The sequence below is a fragment of the Clavelina lepadiformis genome, chromosome 8 (assembly GCF_947623445.1).
Source record: "Clavelina lepadiformis chromosome 8, kaClaLepa1.1, whole genome shotgun sequence".
In the NCBI taxonomy this organism is placed as follows: Eukaryota; Metazoa; Chordata; class Ascidiacea; order Aplousobranchia; family Clavelinidae; genus Clavelina; species Clavelina lepadiformis.
In genome coordinates, this window is record NC_135247.1 from 4725446 (window position 1) to 4749134 (window position 23689).

A 23689-nucleotide genomic window follows, 5' to 3' on the forward strand; every position below is an offset into this window, starting at 1 on the left:
AATTGGTTAAAGTCGTCCCTATTTTTCAACACATAAGTCTCAAAGTGAATCAAACAAAGCCTTCACCAAATTAGTGCACATGTTTAAACTACACCTTTATAATGTATTTGACCAGCATAGATAAACAAAAGGCCGTTCTTCGTGACTGGTTCATAGGACAAATAACCGACGCACACAAAGTTTACTTAACTGTGTTCTGTGAGCGTTGAAGGCACAAATGACACAGATTCTTGCTTGCGCTGCTGTAACCGCTTTCCTCCGGTGTAACTGTACTGATTTTCGATTTTTTTGTGGGACACTACCACTTGCACGCTTTATATCGGTGCTAGACCGCTAGATCAAAACAATTACCGTATACCGCGTTGCTTAAACATGAGTGGACGCAATATACAGAAATATCGCTCTTACCTCCACTTTCGACTCGAACAAATCGCTAGGAATGAACTTGGCTTTACTGATAACTATGAGCATGTTAACGCGCCATTATCAGTTCTTCGGATGACATCTAACTACACTTGGCGAAATAACTACGACTACCGGAAGTTGAGTTAAACGGCTGTCCAGAACGCCCCGCGGCCATCTACGTATTACAGCATTACAAGTCTTATCTAACTTAGGCTGTTCATATATTGAGCCTTTAGATTTCCGCTTGATATAAAACTTTCCTTCGTTACGTAGTGCCATCGAACAGGCTAATCTCGCAGTCAGGAATATCTTATCGGCACCACAGCGCTTATGACAACCGTCAGCGCTGTAACTAGCATTAGAACTGGCGTTGATAAAGGCCGATGGCATTCTACCTCGCATTACATGGTAATACTGAAACAGTGTCAACTTGAACTTGTGCACCTGTTTGCAGGGAAGCAAATTTTGTAGAAATTGTTCGGATAAAGCTGCAGCTAAGACCAAAATGAGCGATTAGATGATGATAAATCACCGCACATTTTGCCATACAGAGGTAAAAAGTTTTTTGTCTTAGCTTAATAGACGAATATTTCGAAGCATATAGTAGACGAGGATTGTAAATTCTTAATTTCAATTCAACTTACTTAAAAATATAAAACCGAAAATGAATGAATCTGAAAGCTTGTTTCTGCATTAGTACGTACCTATCGTTTAAGAAACTTAGCTAAGAAGACTGTCCTATCCTTCGCATATTCTTGTCGGTATCTACTGAGTCCGAGAAACACGCGTATCGTCAAGAGCGGTCATTTCGCTTTCAGACAAGCGTAAGCTGAAAATTCCGTCAGCCCTTTTTCCTTTGGCAGGCGCAAAGAAGTTCGCGGTTTTGTCGTTTTCTCATACAAGCTCGAGCTCTCTCCGGTCTGCCGCACCCTTTTGTTACCTCCATTTTATTGTGATATTCGTTTGTTTGAATAACTTGCCTTTGCAAGACAAACATTGCCTCAGAACTTGTCAACTCATCAACAGTTTTAACTTTTAACTCTGTTTTTTTTTCGATGGGCAAAATCTTTTGGCATCTGCAGTTAAAAACTTCCCCTTAATGGCGGTGAAAACGGTTCTTTCAAGTTTCACGCAAGTATTTTTTGCCAAAAACACTGTTCTGCAAGAAAATAAACGACTGTACAAGTTTGTTTCATCTAGTTTTAGCCCATTCTGTGTTGGAAGTAACGTTTTAAATTAACGTCAGTGAGCTAATGGATAACAGAGTTATTGTCACAGCTTACACACTGCTAAAACATTAAAGAACATATAGGCTTTTGGGTTTTAGTTCAAGTGGAAAACGTAACTGTTGTGGTGTAAGTAACTCACTTTATGCTCGTTTGTTGAGTTTCCATTGAGTCGTTTTGGCTTCACCTGTTTATAGAAATCATTGAAGTTTGAACTGCTACAAGTAGTCTTCCATGTATACCGATAAGGTCTTAAAATCACAGTATGTTGGTGACCTTTGAGTTACACGCACTTTCCACCTACACAAAATGTATGGAGCGATATCGTAGGTTGTCGGAGTTGTTTTGCACCAACAACGGATCTAAGTCTCGAAAAACTCCGATGAAAATTGCGTTCGGTTTCGTATCCATGCAAAATTTACCTAACAGCAAATCGTTTAGTTAAAGTGTCACCGCAATTGTAAACGCTTCTTGAAAAGGCTCAAAATCTGTTTGCGACACTAAGGTCGACCAAGATGGCTTCAATACACGATTTGGGATGTTTTTTCAAGGCCGGAAACCGACTCAAGTCGAGCAAACATCGATCCATCTACATGAAGTCGCATAGACTGATGATTTAGGTCGTAAATGATGTCACGTTTAATTGCTAAAGAATGTTTGAGTTCCCGTTGAAGAGGGACCGCAACAAAAGGTCTTTCGGATAATTTGTCTTTTCGCTTTCATTCTAAACGAGCCGCGTGCCGCCAAAGCTTAACTCCGCCACCCTCCGAACGTATCAATTTCAGTGTTTAGAATAATATCAAATACATCTTTCAAATAACACAAACTAAAAACAGCCATTAGTAAACACTGCTTTCTACGTCAGGAGAATCGTAAAATAGATTGCGCTGTAAAGATGAACCGCTGAGTGAAAAAATATTGTACTGTATGCATAGTAGCATAGTCCATTTTATTCACTCTGTACTTAAATATTGAAATGTTAGGGTATCATTTGCTTTACGGTCATCTGGTTTTGTTCTCGTAAGTCCTTCGAAACCCATCAAAATTGTTCGGTTATTTTAAGTAGTCGCATGAGAGACAAATCAAAATTAAATTAATAACCGTTGCTTCTCTTCGCATGCACGACAAAAGTTTTGTAAAAACTTTACGTTTGCTGGCTTGCTTCGTTCTCAAAAATCACAATAAATTTGTATAAAGTAAGATTAAGATAGTGGCACATCTACAAATTTTCTTAGTCGTGGACACAGAAACAAAAAGACTTTAGAGTTTTCCATAGATTTATGGTGAGTATTTTGACAAATAGAGATAACTTGGTTATAGCCTAAGAGAGGCTTGACTCAACCAATTTTATGGTGACCGGTAACATCGTTCGCTTCCATGCGGCGTAGTAAATCTTTCACTTTTTCACAAGAGCGCGGAAAAGATGTTTTCTGATCTGACAATAACTATATAGGCTACCTTTATCAAAGAGGGAATGCATGCTTCTGAGAGCAAAGGTTTTGCCCTACAACTTATCCGTCAACTATCTCTTCATACAAATGATGGTAAAATCTGCTTTCTTCTAATATGGACTCACTTAACCTGCAGTGCAAGTAGGTTCGTATTGTGTCATTTGTTTTTCGTCATTAATTGTGCGAAACGAAAATTACAATGCTAGCCGTTGTAGTTATTGCACAATAAAGAACATACTCACACACAGCAGTAGGATTTATACTACAGTATAAGAATTTATATAGCTTTAGAGCAGTCGTCTTCAAACTTTTTCACCAAGGGCCAGATAAGCAAGAAAATTGAAGATCGCGGGCCAGATTACCGCTTTGTTCAATAGGCTACGATACAATGAGCTAATTTGTGGCACAGTGAAGCGGACGGTAGTTTGGTGACCCCTGCTTTAGATTTAAGTTACATTTAACAGTAGAATTTATACCATAAGCATTATTACTAATTAGGATTTATTTTCCTTTGTACGATTCGAAACCCTATCAACGATTAGGCTACATACTTTTTCCAGCTACCTAATTGTATTAAGCTTTATAACCCAAATTATGATCACGTCGCTATAGATGTAACCGTTGTAATTCGTTTATAAATGAAGTTAGGTGTCAGAAAATATGTTGAAAAAACTTCGCCAATTTTATTATGACGTCATTTTTGTATGTTGCTTTAAAGTGTAATTGGACTTAGTAGAATTTCATTTTACAAATTTGTTCAAAGCTTATTGTATTGTAATTACTGTTGTGCTATTTAGAGATAGACAAAACGTTTAGAACAATTTCGTACAGAAATGCTTCGAAAACATACACATATGTGGTTAAGTGACGACTACGACGGCTAAATTGTTACTGTGGTTTTGTTTTTCTCTCTTGAAGCCCGTTATTGTATTTACGTAACAAGTCACACGTTAAAAAATAATAGGTGAGACATTTTATGAGTTCATACGCTATATGAGAAAACAGAGAAAAAATTATTTAGCCTACTAGAGAAAGGTATTACGGTAAAAACTATCACAATTTCAAAAAAACATAAAACTGTAACAATAATTTAATCGTAGTTGAGAACGATTTATATAAGCATATTTTGCATTATTCGATCGCCCGTCTCTGTGGCGCAATCGGTTAGCGCGTTCGGCTGTTAACCGAAAGGTTGGTGGTTCAAGCCCACCCAGGGACGGTTTTTCCTTTAGCGTCGATTATAAAAAAAAAACTTGGTACTACCGACATGCTTTTGATTCCGAATAGAGTTGCGAAAATCTAAAAGCTCGAATAAAAGTTTATTACTAGTCGTCAACAGAAAATGTATATGAACGAGAGAATTTGGAGTAAAATTTTTGGTAATCCATCGACACATAGAAATGGAAATACATACTGCTCTGTTAACCTTTTTAATAGTTTGTAGCGGCCTGGGTGGCATTTTTAATACCATTACATCATTTCTTGGAAAAGTGTTTTCTAGTTATTGATTGAAGTTTATGAACTTGTTTTTTGATAACACTTCAACTGTTGTTTGATATTTGGAAACTTGCTCCGAATAACTTCGTGTGAACACTCCCTTTTGTAAGTTCCCAGGTTGTTTCCAGCACCTGTGCTGACAAGAAATCTTTATTGGAAATGTCCGTTTCTTAACTTTATACTGATATAATTTATCAACGTGTCAGCTTCAACTACATGTAACTCCCATTGCCAACACATTGTTTTCCTCGCCGCACATGTTCTGAAATGCTGCGTTTTTCTTGTCGAACATTTTCACTCCCATTGCTTCACGTTTTATAAGCTCGCACTTCTACCAGCGAGCAGAGAGGCAGATAGAGAAAATCACCGAAACGAACAGATGAGCTTCCTACGCTAGTCATGGTGATTGCAACTCAATAGACATCTTATAAGCAGTGGTCTTACCATGTTCTTGATTATATGCGTGAAATTGAGAAAGAGTACAGCACCTACAATAAAAACCTTTTCTTGTAAATTATTTCTGTTATAATATTAAAAGCTTTCGGCTGACAAGAGGTTAGAGTATTCTAACCGCATGCAACAATAGAATCAGATAATTCAACAGGTAAATTAAATTAACATAACAAGTTAAGTCAAGATAAGAAAGAGCTCTGCAGCTGGAATACTTTGTTTCCCTGATAAAATTTGTGGTTTAGCAAGACAGAAGTTGCTAACTAAACACTTTTCATCACACTAACCACCAGCTAACGGCTAAACAAAATCAGTTAAATTCCCAGTCTTAATTTCGCACCGGGTACGGAACTCATCAGGCATAAAAGTATTTGTTTTAATACGTCATTTCAATCACGTTGCCACCTGTACTTTTTACCGTTTGGTTTGCATTCACCGATTGAACCGGGTGCGAGACATTCCTATTTTAACTAGGTGTGGCCGACACTGCACACAAATTTTCAATCGTTAATTACTCGAAAACTATACGTCGTAAACTGATCGGATTTTTACAGGTTAGTAGCAAAAACATTTGGCTTCCTGTATACATCATAATTGTAAAACTAAAGAAAGTGCATGTAGTGTAAATTAAGTATTTCTACAAGTGATACAAATGAGTAAATGAAAACGATACGCTTCAATGCGGAGAGAGAGCAAAATTATGAAAATATGACAATATTTCAAAAATTACAGAAACAAACTTTATAAAACAAACATGGAAAGATAGCCGAACCATTTTTAGGAAAAGTCTCCAAATTTCAAATTTCTACAGCAAAAAGAAGAAATGTACGCCACGTTTTGCTGTGACTGTGTCTAGAGTCGGCCACACATACTGTAGATGGGTTGTGACAACCGAACCGCAACCACGTGATTTTATGTTACGACAGAAGCCTACGTGTGAAACACATATGCATCGGAAATGATCATGGGAAGACCGCGTGATCAGAAACAGAGAGAAAAGATCTTACCTCGATTGAACTGGTACAATGATTGGTAAACACATACGTTTGAAGTCAACAACACGATGAACAGAAGAAGGATTTATGCATCACAAAGAAGTTACGTCACCATATAAACGAGGCATTCGATTCTCAAGACAGACAGACAGATAGAGGAGAAATGAAAAGTTAATTTTATACCGTAAAACAAAAGTATTCAAAGCAAACGTCATTACTACGATCGGGCGACTGGAAGTTATAAATAAAAAGTGTATTCTGTTTGCTGCTGTTGTATATATTTCCTTGCAGGCGATTAAATCAATGAGTAAGTGTGCGCTAAATTGCATTTATTTATTGATGTAAGCGGAACCACCAAACTTCACGGTTAGAAGAGAAAGAGACTCATCAGTCGACAAAAAGGATAGCTAAATCCACGACAGCTATCTATTGTGACGTTTAATGGACTTTGCTTAAGTTAAGTCGTAACGAGTCACAGTGACGTCATAATTACGTCAAATACGACTAGGCAACAAATACAAAGCGTCATAGGGTTAAACCTGTGGTTTCCAATTTTTGGTCGTGGCACCCTTTTTCTATGAAATAAATTCCGCGGCACCATAAGTTGCTTACCAATTTCTGTTTCTGTAACTATCGGTATATGGCATAAATAGCCTATGCCATGTAGGCACATAAATATGAAATAGCCTATATATTTCAAAATGCCCATCCCACCGGAGTGACGCCAGTTATCTATTCCCTTGTTACTTATTCAGTTGGCCTACTTAGGCTAATCCCAGATTAAGTTGTTTACCCGGTTTACTCATAAAATCACTTGCTACTTATTGTACAAGCCACAGTTTAAAATGACATCATAAAATTGAGGTGAATTCAAATAAGTTGATGGCAATAAATTGGGTTCATTTAAATCAAAGTTAATTGAAAAAATTTATAAAATATCGAGGCAAATTTTGAAAATTTAAAATAAATTCAAATTAATTTACATCAAACCAAACAATGTTTAATAAAATTAAATTACATTCAAACAAATTGAATATTTCAATAAAATTTAAAAAAAGCGGTAGACCTAGTTCATTTAAATTTAATATAGACCTATAAGATTTATAATATTTTATATCAACTAACCTTGCACCAAATAATATGTAATTGGCCTTAAAGACTACTTTTCTGATTAACTAGTTCGTTCTTTGCCGAATATTTGATTTAAAAACGGCTTGTTGATTTGTATTTTTGCTGCTTTGTATTTTTGCTGCTTTGTATTTCGCATTTGAGTTGCAAACTAGGGATGTGCCGCGAGGAAGAGGGTTCGTGCGAACCCGAATATCATGAAGGTCGACACGAACGAATCCCGAATATATTCGTATTAGAACCAAACAATAAAATTTCATCCAAAATTTGTCAAGTCTTGCTTGTAACATGATGTAATCGATAAACAAATCGCTTTCTTTCGAAAAATAGTGTTTAAAAAACGATTGGAAAAGCAAAATCCTTAGGAAAACGACCTTCATTATAAGTACTGCTGACTCTAGTTTAGCTTTGTCGGGAAACTAGATCATCATTTTTAACAAAAGTCAGTAAATTTATAAGTAATATTTTATTCGGATCCGCCATTGTTGGTATTCGTGTTCGCCCGAATATTCCATAAAGGCGATATTCGGCGAATCTATTCGGGTTTGGGTTCGTATCGGCCCATCCCTATTGCAAACGAAGTGTATTATGGACAAAAACAAAGTCAGAATTTGTGATTTATGAATTCAAGATTTTAAGTTTTTATGTTAAAAACTTTGTTGCCCTATTAGAATCTAATTTAGGGCCTATTAATTATTAACTCATAATGTTGTAAATACACGCACTCATTTATGACAACCACTTCCGTACTTTAATTAATAATTTTTTTACATTCGTCGTTTTTTTAATAAATAGACAAATTAGTATATTTTATCATATAAACATGATAATTGCAGTGTATTTTAGGACATCTTTGAGACTGTATTACGTCATACAAAATGACGTCAAAAACAACAAAGCCAAGACAAAAAGTCCCCAATCGTGCTGAGAGTTCGTTTTGTTGCGAAATAAAAACAGCACCCAACTCATTTTGCCGTAGTGAAATGGAAAATTAGGAGCTCTTGTATATTCACTGCATTGCTACAACTTTGAGATTAAAAGTCCAGTGTGACCTTGTCAATCCAGAGCTCAATAAACCGAAACTACGACCATCCAACTGCAACAGTTTATCAAAGATTGGATGCTCCTAATCGCTATTTTAATCCATCGATATGCGTTTAACTGAAAAATCATGCATTGTTCGACTTCGGTTCCGTCAAAAACAATAGGAATCAGTCATAAATGGCAATTTAACAAAGGTAATTCCGAGTCGCGAGGTATTGTTAACTTGCGTTGTTTGCCTCCATAATTGATGAGAAGATCATTAATTGTATGCGCACTATTTATATAATAAAAATTAAAAATGTTATAGTGGAGTTTCCCTTGTCACTCGCCTGTTGGTAATTTATGAAACTTGCTGTACGACACGCACTTATCTGTTTACATTCCTTTGGGTCTAGCCGTCACATCTACTTAATTGCTAACTATTATCGTGTGATAACTTTTTCATTTACTTATCAAATTTTGCACACCTTCTTTCCCGTGACTTTATACTTCACTGCTCTAAAGACTTTCAGAAATCGGTATGTAAGTTTGTGTGCGATTATTTTATTTTGTGCGACATATAGTTTAGATTTTTATTTTTAGTATAGTTATGTTTCCGCTCCCATAGCTTTTGTGGTGAAGATAATTTCATTTATGCACTCGCACAAAACACACCTGAAAGTTTCACGGGTAATGTCTTAAACCGGCTAAGCCTAAATGCTTAATTTGAGATGATAGTATGATTATTATAATCGCTAAGCCCTTTTACTCTTTGCAGTGAGCAAGCCAGACAATGCCTCTCCTTGTGTTTTTTCAGACGATTACTTGTACATTTTCATTTTTAGTTATTGTAAACTAACTTAGCCATTGTCTTTTTACGTCATTCTGACGAACGTTGCCGTTTACTGTCGTGTGCTTTAACAATAGCAATAAACTTTTGACAGTGTCTTTAATTGTCTTTTATACACCGTTGTCTGTAAAGTCGGAATAACGAACCTGCCAGACTTTTTTCTTTCTGCAAGAGACGGATCAGAAAGAAGAGTTACAATTTCAATCTCGTTAAAAGATGTCATTCCAAGTAGGCTGCATTGCTAAGGTCGTAGCCTCCATGGAACGTGAATAAAATCACGTTCTTACCCTTCAATCGCTCGCCATAAAGAGTTTATCTTGGCTTTTAACCCGTGTTTTATTGTATTTACGTTAGTTTTTATTTACTTAGCAGCTCTTGCTCCGGTAGATCACGTAATGCAGATTGTTTATCTCAACGGCAGTCAGGTCTTTGTAACAACCGCCTGTGGCAATATAAGCTACGAATTCTACAAAAATCGTATTAAAGAACACGAGGTTTTCACGGGAACTGCACTTGGAAAAATGGGAGAAAGTCTTGTTAGTAGAATAATTTTTCCGTGCTAATAAGGCTTGATCCACACAGAGATTTTTCGCTAGCTGATTTTACCCTTTGTTATATCGCAATGGCTTGCACTGCTAAATCAAGCGTGTTTTAAAATAAGACATAAAAGTACCAGATACTTTCACGCATGAATGGCGCAAGTCCCTTTGCTATTCTTTGGGAAAGTACCTGGTTGGTATTCATGTGAACATGATGATGAAGCGACTTAGATTTCTTCTCAGCAGCGTGAGTTCTGAACTAAAACATACGTTGACGTATTAATTGCATTTTACGTACGTCATGTTAAAACAAACATGTTTTGACGTTTCGATTGTCATCTAATCTATCTTCTTCGTGAGAACGGACGGACCATGTTGAACAAAACGTGGGAGAAACTTCTTTGTGGACTTGGCCTAAATCAGAAACAGGAAAGATCTACCAGTTACTCAATTGTTGACCAAGTTTTAATAACGATTGAAACAGTACTTTCTCCTTAACCATTATATTGACAACACACGGAAGCGAATAGTTTATTGTGTACTTTGTTTAAGCGTGCCCATTCATATAAGCATTGTCACTAACTAAATATTGCATGGAGTGTAGGCCGGCGTCTGCAAGATAAAACGCCGGTATTTCTCATAATCGAGACTAGTACGGATTACCTAAGCTATTGTAAGATAGCGCTACCAAACCCATTCCCATACGATCCGTCTTTTTCGGCGGTGCCGTTTTTAGCTATTTCAAAGACTGTTTGACACAATGAAATGAAATAATGAATCAACACACCCTCTTTGGTTGCCATCATAGACGTTGCAGCTTTACATTTTGGTCGTTTCGTTGACTAGAATAAAGTGAATTTAAATGTATGCCTGTGCATGTTTCCTATGCGTATTTTCTTTGATCTTCTTTGCATTTATCTTTTCGTTTTGAGCAATCCTTGTATCCATAAAGTAATTAATCTAGATACTGTATTTATTTAACGCTATTTTTTGCGTTACGTGGCGATATTACGTCATAAAATACTATAAATAACGCGGAATTCAGAAATTTATTAGTAAATACAAAATGGGGCGAGATGATGAGTATGATTTGGTTTACCAAGAAGTGATGTAGCCACTACAAATGCAGGCAAAAGCAGTTTATTCACTTTACCTTAACTGACAGGTTCGGTGCTGATGCAGTATCTTATGGGGAATGATGGTGGTGTGGATTGCTTTTAGGTTGGCCTAAAGCCAAGACCAATAGTCTTACTGTTTGACTCCGAGATAATTATCTTTGACTCCGTTGCGTTTACTGTCTCTATAATGTTTCTTCAAATCAACACCAGCTTCATAAAGTTTCATTGTTATATTGTCCGAATAGGTTGTATCGAATTAGAAACATTTCCACCATCTTTCCACATTTAAACATCGCTATATCTCGAATTCAGTAATGATTCCAATTCCGAATAATTCAGCAATAACTTCGATTCAGCAGAACAGAAGAAATAACTCAGAGAAGAGAGAAGTTTAGAAGAGAGCGATTTAAACGACACATTAGCTTTTATACTCCCGTATTTTAACCAATGAGCAAATGCCACTGTTGTTTTTGCATTGCTACGTACAAGCTATGTCACATCTAATATTATTCTATTATCACCGAAACTCTTGACCAAAGTACCATCGAAACGTTACACGGTAAAAATACAATATAGTATTTGAAACACTTCAAACTCTTTTGTTTGCATAACTGCTTAACCACGAGTAATACATCTGTTTAAACATTCAATTGCCTGTACTGGAGAAACACACACAAACCGCTTTTAAAATGCCAATTACATAATTGTTATAATTTGTTATCACGATCGCCACAATCTCATCAAACCGTAAGATCAAATGGTGAGGTGGTTATTTAAGCTTGAAACTAAAAGTAAACTCACAACGTGTCAGGACCCCGCTTCAAAGAATTTCTGTGGCTTGCCACAAGCAAACGTTAAAACCGTTTAAAAGCAAAAGATTGGCCAGAGAGCAGGAAATGCTTTCTTGTTTACGCAACCAACAAAATGTCTCACTTGTGGGAGAAAATAGCCCCTTGTAAGAATACCGTTTAGCTCGCATTGTGCCTCGTTTTCCTTTTACGTTATTGGTCATGTGATGTTCTTTCGTAACTCTTCTTGTACTTTGACATTTAAGTTAGCAAACGCTTGCCAAGGGGATTTTTCAAAATCGCAATGTTGAAACGGTTAAGGCGTGAAGCACAAAAATAATAATTTACCAAGGAAAAGCGCGTTAGTTTCAGTTGCGGTTTATGCGGTTGCAAAGGCAGGAATGTTCTTGTTTATGAAATTTTCTGCTTCCGGGCTACCTACATGATTCACCTAACCCTATTCATATTAGTTTAGTCGCGAAGGATAACACATCAGAAAAACAATACAAATATCAACATTACCCCTTTCTTATTTAGTTATAAGATATTCATGTGATCGTCAACTTTTAAAACTTAAAAATAACAACGCTGAGTTTTCTCACGCGTGGTAACGCATGAGCTGACAAAATTGTTTGAGACATAAATAAAGAAATCTTTTCCGAAAATGCCTGAAGTCAGAAAGTACCTTTTTGAAACAACTTAAAATAGAATAAAACATGCCAGAAAGAGGCATCGCGTATATTTCAAGGACGTGGTTGTTTTGGAACTTGAGAAGGCGTGATTTTACACTGTTCGGCTGTAGCCAGATGTCTATTAAGCAGCTCATTACTACATTCTATGCGTGGTTATGACTAAAAATATTCGTTAGTTCTATTTTTGGAAATTTTAAAGTGTTGTCTACATAATAGGAACATGGGGATTTTTACGTTTATTAAAAAAAGATAAATTACCTGTATCTATATTTATTGTTAAAAAACAATGTTCAAACCCGTAGTGAATTACACCCGTTGAACGCCGCTGATCAGCAGAGTTTTGCTTACAGGCCATTATAGGTATAGTATAAGATGATAATCACACGTAAATATTTTTCGGTTAGTAACAGCCATCGGCTGTTTCTTGTGCGAGTATTTTTACAAATGCTTTATTGTATACTATAGAGGACGTGTGATTCACTGACAAATATTGACTTGAGGTAGGAAGCAAGTCCACGATTAACCAAAATGGAATGTTAGATATTTTGAGCTACTTGAGCTTACTTACATGACGTGACACAAACTGCTAAATAGGAGAGTAAAAAGTTTAATTGCCAGATCTAATTTATGCATTTTCAAAGCGTGATGGTATATTTTTCATGTAATGGGGCCGAATTAACCAAATCACGATGGGAATTTTACAAAATTCTGTGTACATTGCTGGAATCGTGTAACGTCACTTTCGATTTCGTTGGCAGGTAAAGTCGGTTTATGTGCGGCATGTCCTTTCTCTCAGGTTAAAAACTTGCCAACCACAAACGATATTTGTGAGAGAATGTTAATACGTCGCACTCACGTTTATATTTTCGGCCCGACATAGTTTCTTCAATAAAAACGTGCTGTACTACAAAATGACGTAGTTGCTGACAGGGGTATTACGAAATAGTGTATCACATCACGCTGTAGTCTCACATGTTGTATTGATCACTAATAGAAGAGAAGTGGTCACCAAAGATTTTGAAAAGAAAAACTAACACCTCGTCTATCTTTCTCACAAGAAAAAAGGCGAAAGTCTGACGTCATTGGTCAAACTTCGTCATAAAAGTCTCATCAGAAACTAGCCCAGCTCATACCAGTTTATTGTTGTTCTGAGTAGAATTATTCGTTTATTACCAAAGACTGTGGATTCCAGACTATAGTAGTTTGTAACTAAAGAAAATCTAAGCCTTCTAAGGTATTTATTTCCTTGACAAAAAACTCTTCGAGAAATACTTAAAAACCAAGGTATGTTGTGAATTTTTTTGTTTGTAGGGTACTGTACATAGCAGTCGGTGTGTGGTTGTATGAATATTTCTTTATAGAACAGGCAGTCAAACACCGATAAGAATGTAATATGTTAACTGTTAAACGTAAAGTTTTCTACAACTTAACTGTACAGAGTGCCTGAAATTTATTATAAGTGTATCGCGCTGTTTTATCGGTTTATTTGTTTGGTAAACAGAAACAGCAATGGATTGTGTAAAGAGCAGAAAGCTTTCTGAAAACGACCGAATGGTTACACGAAGTGGAGAGGCTGCCTCCAAACTTGCAAGCAAAAACAATCGATGCCAAAGCTGTTGCCGTCCCCGAGTAGAAAAAAGCACTTCTATAACATCTTCGCTTGATTCCTTCTCGCTTGGAAGCAACACCGGACGACAAATATCCCAGGAAGATGTGTTTAAACCGCCTTCTAAAAGAAAGCCCAGCAGCACTGGAAAAGAAAATTTCGCACAAACACAGGAGAAAACAGCTACAGACAGCATCGTTTCTTTCTTGAGTGATGAATTGTCAGGAGACGCGGAGCCATGCCAGGAAAACTCGGCCGTCGTTGCCGAACTTATACCACCACCCGTTGATGCAAAGCAAGAAGAAGTCTTACCTGACTGGTACGACTGTGTGGTTTATGATCGGTCCACAAGCAAGCAGTGGTCCGGCACCCGCCGAGTGAGAGCCAGCATGAGTTCATCTGCCGAATTGAAGATGTGGAGATTGGCGTCGGATGTAACAAACAGAATCTGCTACGTTTTTGGCTTACGGGACCAGCCTGGAAAATACTTCTCCGCCGGTGACAACGATTACTTGAAAGTCATTGATTCCTCAGATGATCCCACAGGTATTGATGTGGACAATGGACAAGAGATCAACGATTCCCGATGCTTTTACTGGAAGAATAGCAACCAGCTTGTGCCTGCAATGTATAGCAACCTTGCTCTTAGCGTCGTCGAAATAAATGGACGGTCGTATGTCAAAACTATAGAGGAAGGATCTGAAACAACATACTGGGACATTGATTACTAACAGGCGACGACGCTTGATTTCTAAGTAGCCCTTCACTGCCTGAAGTACCGGAAAGGAATGTGTCGTTTTGTGACGTAATTCAGCATCTCGTGTAAACGGAAATCGTGTTATTTTCTTGAATTTCTTTTCTGTAGTATTAGTGCAACTGTGTCGTTTTGTTTTATGTCGAGTGTTTTTGTACTGTTTGTGAATACACCATTCTTGAAAGATTTGTAAATGCCCCTCCTCAAACACGAGTGATATAATTTTTCCTGTATGCGTGTTTCATGCAAAGTCATTGTGAGTGTATTTCTTTAAATAAATTATCTTGAACATTAAAAACTAGGTAGCTGATGAGATCAATTAGCATTTTAGAGGAAATTAAGTTGTCAACGGAACTGACTAAATGCACTCGAAGACAGTCTTGCTTTCTGGAGGAAGTGACAAACAACGCGTTCCTTATTACAATAGCAGTGAGGCATGTATGATACAATAATTGCAAAAAAAAACAACGACCGTGCTGTGTTGAGATTCACGATTCACTTACAGGAAAGTTACAGTGATGGGAACCCAAAGCAAAACATAGTCTACATAAACAGAATCCGAAAGTACTAAATTTTGATAGTTGTATTGGAGTTATTTTTCAATAAAGGCATAATCTGTGTTTACAACTATACACGCTATATTACATGAGGGTATTTCCGGCTTTAAAACGTGACGGCATGGGCGTAAACTTTGTAAGTTTTTCTCATACGCTACTTGTGAGGATAATCTGTTTGGGTTGAATGCAAATGTAACTTATTGATGATGTCGCTGTATATTCTTAGCATAAAAAAAACACGGATGCATTTCGTATGCAACAGTTAAACTAAACAGCAGTTTACATGCTGGCCGAGGAGAAGGGAAAGCGTTTGTATCACCATGCAAGTTGCTTCATTTTTGCTTTTATGTTCTACGACACACTTCCCAGAGAATGTCGAAAATATTTTCCCGTCGTTGTCAAAAAGGGAAAGACCCGGTATTAAAAACGATTTTCTAAAGTACAGGTACAAAGTAATCGGTGCTGTGATTCCCCTTGAAAATTGAAATGAATGAAATATAAAATATATGCTATTTAATATGAAATATATGCTCATCACATAGGAAACGTTTTGCATCTGTTAATAGCTGTCACTTTCCTATTCTCTTGCTTTCCCATCGACACATACACGTCTGTCGTCCGTAAACTCGGTAGCTCTTATTTTGTTCAACCACTGCACTTTTACGAGCTATTCTGCTATTGGACCAAGTTGATTCAGCAGAAAGCAAACAACACCGCACCCGTCGGTTCAATCTTTTAACGCTGCAAAATAACTAACTCTAAAATAACATGAAACATCAATACGCGATACATGGTAAGCGATAAATCTAAATTGGCCTACCTAAGTTACTTTTCGTCCACATGATATTTTTGTGCGCACTCAGTGTTTTGGAGTAGACCGCTTGCGGCGCTGTTTGTGGTATTTCTAGATTGTATTTTCTTGGTCAAGGGTGTCCAAACTTTTTTTACTGAGGGCCATGTGCTGAAAAGTTAACCAGTGTCCAGGCAACTCACTATGTGTGAAGATCGCTGCTTTGCCTACAACGCAATAAATGTCGTAAAGACCATAAACAAAGGTTTTGTCGGCAAAATTCATTTTCTAACTGAAAATATTAAATAGTAGGCCGAGAAAAATATCGCTCTAAACAATACAAAATCAAACAGCTATAGCGACTCACTTGCCCCAACAACTCTAACAGGTACCACAAATGCAAAGTTTACGCCGCCCAGCGTTATATAAAACAAAAAGCTATAAAAGAACTAATCTAATGACTTCATTACAAAATGGACGGATAAAGGATGACAGTATATCAACGTTCTTCGTGGTAGCAGTGATGCGATGCAAAAGACGTCACATAAATGCTTGCCAGTCATTTTGGTTCTCAGTATATTTTGATGAAGACTTATATAACAATGAAGATTTTTGCTTTATGTACGTGCATTCGAAAAGTGCCTTTGGTTCTGTCATATTTGACGTAACACTTAACAGCAGTTAACATTTAACTGCAATGTACAGGCAACAGAGGGTCTCGCGGCATGTGGGACCATAAGAAATTACAGTATTGTGTAGTTATTAAGATACATAATTTTTAAATTTCTACGCAATATCTGCTCAATAACGTATCGTAACTAAGGCCACCTTACAATTAACGAATGCAAGTTAATAATTTCCACCAAATGCTTGGAAAAATAATAATTTGCACCTGAGCAGTTTGATGTTGAACAGTTTTATGTAAGCCATATCGAAATAAAGTTCTTTAGACTTTAACTTCCAACGTTTGTTTCGTATTTTTTTATATTTCGAACGAAGTTAAGTGTAAGCTCGATGATGGCCGCGGACCAATAATAAAGAAGTGCCGGACCGTACTTTGGACACCCTTACTCTAGGATACCGTTTTTCCTTTCTTCGTATTCTTCATTTATGCTACACCTGAAATCTGCCATGATACGAGCCTAACTTTCCGCCTAACTACTAAGAAAACATCCTATTAACCTGAGAGTCGAATCGCAATTGAAAACATCTCAACTCAAGTTCAGGATTTACAAAAGTTTATTCTACCTGTTCTACTCCGGTTCTGGTTTGCAAGGGTACAGCTTGAACAGAGGGATTCGTTGCGGATTTTTTAATTTCTAGGTTAGGAGTAGGTGACCACTTGGGAAATGTTTCTTGCTGTGGTAAATATTTTACGACAAATTGTGAGGTAAAAGATTTCTTGTAATAAATGTATCTCGTTGAAGTTATTTGCGGTACAGCCTATTCTTATTGTAGCACTTACTCTTATTGTATACCGAGGTGTGCACTCGGTATACTGTTTTCATCATTTGCTGAATAGGCATCTACTTGAATCGTGTTTAAAAATGTAGGCTAGTTTATCAATTTTATATATTGTACATGCATTTTGGTGCACTTCCTTTCAGTGGCTTTCCTCTTCTTTAAAATTCCCAATTACGCCCTAATATATTTTACCAGCTTCCAAGAAAATGTGATTTAACCAAAGGAAACCAATAAAACTTTTGAGAAGAAAAATTTGGCATTTGGTCACGACAGTGGTTCTTAAATGTAATACAATGGAGACTTTGAGTTAAAGTGAGGGGCGAGTTCTAAAACAAGTAGGCCTTAAATCAATGAGTAGTTGTCAGTAAATAAAATCGGTGAAAGGGTTTTGAATAATATGTAGTGGTTAAGCAGTTATTGCCAGAATTGTATGGCAATTTAGCCTCGTATTATGACACGGTCATTGTGACGTCACCATGTAAATCAATATACAGTATCTGAGGTTTATACTTGACATGGTAGGCTGGCTAACACGTATTGAACAGAATAGGTCTCCATAGGAAGGTGATTAGTGGCAGGTAATGTTTATTTTCAGCATAGGAATGTCACAGATGACAGTACGTAAACTGTTTAAGCATTCTTGTTTTTACCGCAGTTACCGGTACCGAACAAAGCTAGAGCCAACAGCCAATACTAAACTGTACCGCTAACTGCAGCATTAAAGCTATAAATACAAGAACGGTAAGCTAGTTTAGACTTATTTAACGCGAAATGTTCCTGTTATCCACTTAAGTACGATATAATTATACCTATTACTCTTTCCTTGTATGTCACGGAAAACATTCGATTCATACTTAATCCAAACATCAAGTAATAGTCTTCCGTATTGTTTCGTTTTTTGTTACTTGTTTATGGCAATAACTGCTTAACTACTATATGTTAGAACAAATCCTTTAAACATTTACAGATAACTATTCTTTCATTTAAGGCCAGTTTATTTGTGGACTTGCCGCTCACTTTGAAGAGCTTCGCGTTTTCGTTATGGTTTACCACATGGGGATTCGCCTAGCCAATGAAGAAGTTGCTTAGAGTTTTCCAAAATTTTGTATTAAGTAAAATCGAATTAACAAGCTTTCACAGCCTAAGAATAGAAAAGCTGCTTGCTTTTCAAAAAAACTCAATTTATGTTGCGTATAGGCTGTTATATCGTCGTTGAAAACGAGAAAGGGCTTCCATATAGATGCCATAGCGACAGCTGCTTATAGAAACCTCTACTGTTACAACACAAAAAACTTTTATACCATTGTAAAACACAGTGAAAGCATTGTTAAAGCTCGTTCGTTGTTAAAAAACATTTCTCATTTATTAAATTCATGTTGCTTGCGGAAGATAGTGAGAGAAAAAGAAATGCTAAACTCTCTTTATACGAATTGGCGGACAACCCTTTCAGCAAAAAAAAAATCGCTTCGAAATAACTTGATGTAAGGAGAGTTAGTTGTCGAGATGCAGTGATTGCAACAACGTCGGGTAGCAAGACAGCCTCTGCTAAAATTGTCGTCGAATATGAACGATGCTGTTGCGATATTCTACTGCAATCTTATCTAATCAGTTTCTATTTACCATTCATTTAAACCCTATATACCTACTTAATACACGTAGGTTATAGTACAAATAAAAGTAACATGTTCGAAATATTGTCAATACGATAAATTTATGATTAGGCCAACTTTGTACTGTAAAGAAAAGCCCAAAATTTACACAAAAGCAGCATACGCTTCAAACTGTGAAGATAAAATAGAAGCTATCATATTAAATGCAGTTTATCGCAATTTAAATTTTTTGCAAAATGCACTTCTTGCAATTGGAGCAGTTCCTAAGCTCTATAGTAATGTGAAACATATATTACGCACATGTAGGGCCTTTGACGTCATTAACTTATCTAGTATTTTCTAGCAGTTCGCTTTAAAGGACGTGAAAGCAGGATTTAAAAAAAATATTTTTTTTGTTTCAAAAATAAAATTTATCAGAGAAGTCAAGTTAATTTTTTGATGAGTATATATTAATTAAGCCTTTTGCTAAACTTTTCAGCACATGAAATGTTGTTATCATAGAAATTTATTCTGATAAACTTTTAGATATTTGGCGATTTTTTTATCTAGAAAATAGTTTTCAAAATTTCTGCTGGATGTCGAGCGCGAGAGGCTGCGTGACCTACGTACGGTGACATAATCACTTCGTAGAATATAATACACCAAACGGGGATTTCTCGTAAAGCCATAGAATTAAATTCAGGCAATCGCTGTGAAGTACCAAGCCTAGCAGCAAATGATGGTTACAAACATGTTTTTGCATCAGATTTTCTTTAAATTAAGAGCATTGACTTAACTCAAGTCACAGTTTAAATGACTCGACTTGAATCCCAACTCTAATCGACTTGGTTACAACCCTGACACAAACATGGATTTTGTAAGAGATAGGTGAAAGGCAGACAGGTGCACCTACTCTAATAATCCAATGGCCATGACAAAGAATAAAGGTCTATTGTACAGCACAAACATAAACTACGAACATCACAGTTTTCTATTGATTACAAGCTTTGATTTCAATACCACCTTATACTACAGAGAAGGCAATGCGTTTTGCACTTGTGAGACAATATGATCAATGTCTGCCATTGCACCATACCCAATATCTCCACTAGCCAACATTTTTTTAACCGGAGGTATTTCAATATAACCCCATTCTTTTAAAGTATCAAACTATCAATGTTCTGTCTGGTTGATGGATGCTCCCACATGAAAGTATTCATGGCCGGGCAGAAGAGAAAAGGTTTCCGTTTCAAGTCCCATGCTCGAGCAACGCAAGTCAGCAAATTATCGCAAAGACCACATGCTAGCTTGCCAAGAGTGTTGGCATTTAATGGAGAAACAACACATATATCTGCCCATTTCCTTAGATCAATGTGAAGAACAGGATCACCTATCTTTGACCAAGAGGCCCATAAATCTCTATCTTCATATACCTAGGTAATTAAATTAACAAGTTGATCAATATGAGTTGAACACCAATAGCTAAATACGGTTTAATCAGCACTGTGTTGCAATACATGCATGCTAAAAAGACATTACAACAATACCTGAGCATTTATTTCGATTTTTGAGTAGAAATGCTTGGCATTATTAGTTGTAACAACTTTTAAGTTGATGTCTCTGACTGCAAGTTGAAGATTTGCAACTAAATTTGGTAGATATCTTGCCGCAACCGCTCCAGTGCAACCTATCAAAACATTAGCCATCTGGCAACTGATGTGAACCTGCAACACTGAACATATAATTAGAAGGGTTGTGCCCCACTATATGAGCAAATTTATTCAAGTTTCTACAAACAAAAGTATGTACTGTGCATGCTCTCTCTTTTCAAAAACTTCTTTCTCTCAGGAAGGTCGTGGGGCGGCAGCTCCTGGAAAAGTTCACGATCTTTTGCCAGTTCGGCTAAAGCAGTGGTTCCCAAACTATGGTACGCGTACCACTAGTGGTACACGAAGGTCTTCCAGGTGGTACGCGAGCAACTTATCAAATTCACACTAAACGATCACAAAAGATCTTTTATTGTCTTGGGCATTAATTTAATTCACATAAATTAGGTAGAGCGTAAAATTTCATGCTATATTCCCTACTGAATACTAATTCCTTAGGGTATTCACGCATTGGATTGTAAAACAGGGTTTCTTTGTGACGAAATAGAACGTCGTTTATTACTACATAACAAATCCTTGAAGTTAGTTTTTGTAATACGTTAGTTATGCTGTAGCACTGTAGCGAGGGCGGTAAAAGTTCGACTAATTTTTGTTTAATATTCACGAGCCTTTAGTAAACATTTTGCTTATCATTTTTTATTTGTGAATTCTGGAGTTTTGTCGGACCACCTACAATGTAGGTGGTACGCGAACACTACATGAACCAAAAAAATGGTACGCGAGTAGATAAAGTTTGGGAACCACTGGGCTAAAGGGATTCCCAGTCGTGACCAGGCAAGGCCAGTGATGTAATTGTACCAACTGGTTCTTGGCTGACGTTAGTCTTTTATCAGTTGGTGTGGAAAGCATGACTTGATTTGGAATTTTTTCCTGAGGCATTGGGGTGATATGACCATCGTAGTTGGGAACTCTCAATCTGAAGAAGTATGGACTCGACATTTGGAGATTTACGGATTTTGATAATACGCATTTGATCTCGTAGCGTTGCACCATAAGCTATTCTTAAAAATTCCATGAGCGCACTCTTTCGGTCATTATCCAAGATTCATGACCGTAGGTGAGAATTAGAAGGAAAACTGACATATAAATTGAGAGATTTGCAGTCTCAGTTAGCTCTCGCTTCATGACGACTGAACATTGAAACTCACACATGACTGCACTTGCTTTTCCAATTCGGGTGTCTAATTCAGTGTTCTGCCTTACATTACTCGTGAATTGCACTCCCAGGTACTTGAACTTCTCCACCTGTTTCAGTGTTTCTCAGCACACTTGCAGTGAGCACTGATCGAGGTTTCTTGAGAAAGTAAGTACCTCAAATTTATTTATGCTTATTTTCATCCCGGAGTCATTGCAAACAGTTGAAAAACCATCAAGTGCATGATGAAGATCACATTCGGAAGAAGCCAGAAGAACTAGGTCATCTGCAAACAGCAAATGACTGATCCTACTGCTTCCAACCATGACACTCTCTTCGCCAAGGCTGTGCCTATCTATCCAGTTCATGTGAACTACTAAAAGCAGAGGTGACAGCACACATCCCTGGTGAAATCCAACATCCACAGTGAAAGGCTTTGATGTAATACTGTTCAAACGAACACAAACATTAGGGCAATTGTACATTGATTGAAGTACATTGTTCATTGGCTACTAGTAAGCTATCCATACCATACTCTTGCAGTACTCGCCAGAGTTTATCTGTAGAGGAACTCGATCATACACTTTTTCGAGATCAGCAAAGCAGGCGCAGACAATTTTTTGCATATTCCCAAAACTTTTTGAAAGTTTGTTTAAGAGTGAAAATTTGATCAGTTGTGTTTCGACGGGGACAAAATCACTCTGCGTGTTCTTAAGTTCAAGTTGTGACTCAACTATTTCACGACATTTGCCATACACCTTACCAGGTGGACTTAATTAGAACAATCCTTCTTGTGTATTGGGGTGATAACACCCATTTGCTAAACTCTTGGTGTTTTACCTGAACTCCATGCCACTTGACACATACGGGTCAGCCAGAGAATTCCTCTCCGGGCCATAGCCTTCAACATTTTACGTCAGATTTCATCACAACCAGTCACCCTATAAGCTTTCAGATATCTTACAGCTTGGGTAACTTCGGCATCAATGAGAATACTTTCTTCTCCGAAAAAATATCGTTTGTGTTTCTGCGACAGAGTTTAATAGATCTTTAAAGTATTCTCTCCATCCACCAAGAATATCATATTTTTTGGTTAAGCCACCTTGTTGGTTTTTAACAGAGTTTGCAGTAGATGATCTTTTGTTCCGTAGTCTGCGGATGGTTTTCCAGAATATTTTGTTAGCCGTTCTATTGTCTGACTTAACTTTTGTCCAAAATCTTTCCAGTCTGCCAGAATTATTACATACACACGTGCCGCAGATACCATACAAAGTCTTACACATTTTACGTCATTATACATATGGTTCACACCGAACAAGTCTAGTGCGCAGAATTTAAACCGCTTTATAACAAGAATTAGGTAACATTTTTTCAATATGCTTTGTTTGCTGTGTAAAAGATTTCAAATGCTATCAACCTTAGTGAAAATGTGAAATCGTTACAATCTGGTGTCTAAAACACTTTCAATTTAAAAAAGAATCAAAGTGAGTCGTTAATTTCTATTGTTAAGTACAGGCGATTGAAAAACCTTCCCGCTCAGACAGTAACTCTAAAACCGTCTATCTCACATAAAGGTTGCTAAGTCTCATGTAAGCGAGTATCTCAAAAGTTTACTCGTGTAACAATGTAGACATGCACCGGTATAAACTATTTGCTTAAAATTTCCCATTCTTTACCGATTTGAACATGTTCTCAAACATTCAACCAACCTAACTGGTAATGCAAGAAGCTCAACTGTGTCTGCAAGCCTTTTCTGATCTCACCTGCGCCTCGCTTCGTTGGGTTTGTTTTTGTTACAAATCGATTTTAGTGCGGTCTTACTTCACTTTCCTCAGGTTATCGCCACCACCAAAACTTTCTCGCTTTTCGATAAAATTTTTGAGTTCGAATGTACATTTTTTGAAACTTCACAATTCTACGCTCTACGTCACAATTCCAGAAACAAATTTGACATTGCACCGGATC

General features: G+C 37.0%; 1 protein-coding gene, 1 long non-coding RNA gene, 1 other non-coding gene and 1 pseudogene across 4 annotated transcripts; 3 read left to right on the forward strand and 1 right to left on the reverse strand.

Moving 5' to 3' along the window:
• Positions 1 to 4227: 4227 nt before the first annotated feature.
• Trnan-guu (transfer RNA asparagine (anticodon GUU)) lies at positions 4228 to 4301 on the forward strand. Its single transcript has one exon. It is a non-coding gene; the product is annotated as a tRNA-Asn (tRNA).
• Positions 4302 to 4457: 156 nt separating this feature from the next.
• On the forward strand, positions 4458 to 9123 carry LOC143469625 (uncharacterized). The gene is made up of 2 exons (XR_013119164.1): positions 4458 to 5583; positions 5762 to 9123. It is a non-coding gene; the product is annotated as an uncharacterized LOC143469625 (long non-coding RNA).
• A 3953-nt stretch (positions 9124 to 13076) lies between these two features.
• Positions 13077 to 14820, forward strand: LOC143469685 (uncharacterized). The gene is made up of 2 exons (XM_076967468.1): positions 13077 to 13446; positions 13664 to 14820. Exon 2 carries the CDS (start codon positions 13672 to 13674, stop codon positions 14497 to 14499), a length of 828 nt encoding a protein of 275 aa, XP_076823583.1. The 5' UTR covers positions 13077 to 13446; positions 13664 to 13671; the 3' UTR covers positions 14500 to 14820.
• Positions 14821 to 19430: 4610 nt separating this feature from the next.
• On the reverse strand, positions 19431 to 22748 carry LOC143469243 (phosphopantothenoylcysteine decarboxylase-like; annotated as a pseudogene). The gene is made up of 2 exons (XR_013119088.1): positions 20470 to 22748; positions 19431 to 20355 (listed from the first exon to the last, which is right to left on the reverse strand). The product of XR_013119088.1 is annotated as a phosphopantothenoylcysteine decarboxylase-like (transcript).
• Positions 22749 to 23689: the final 941 nt, after the last annotated feature.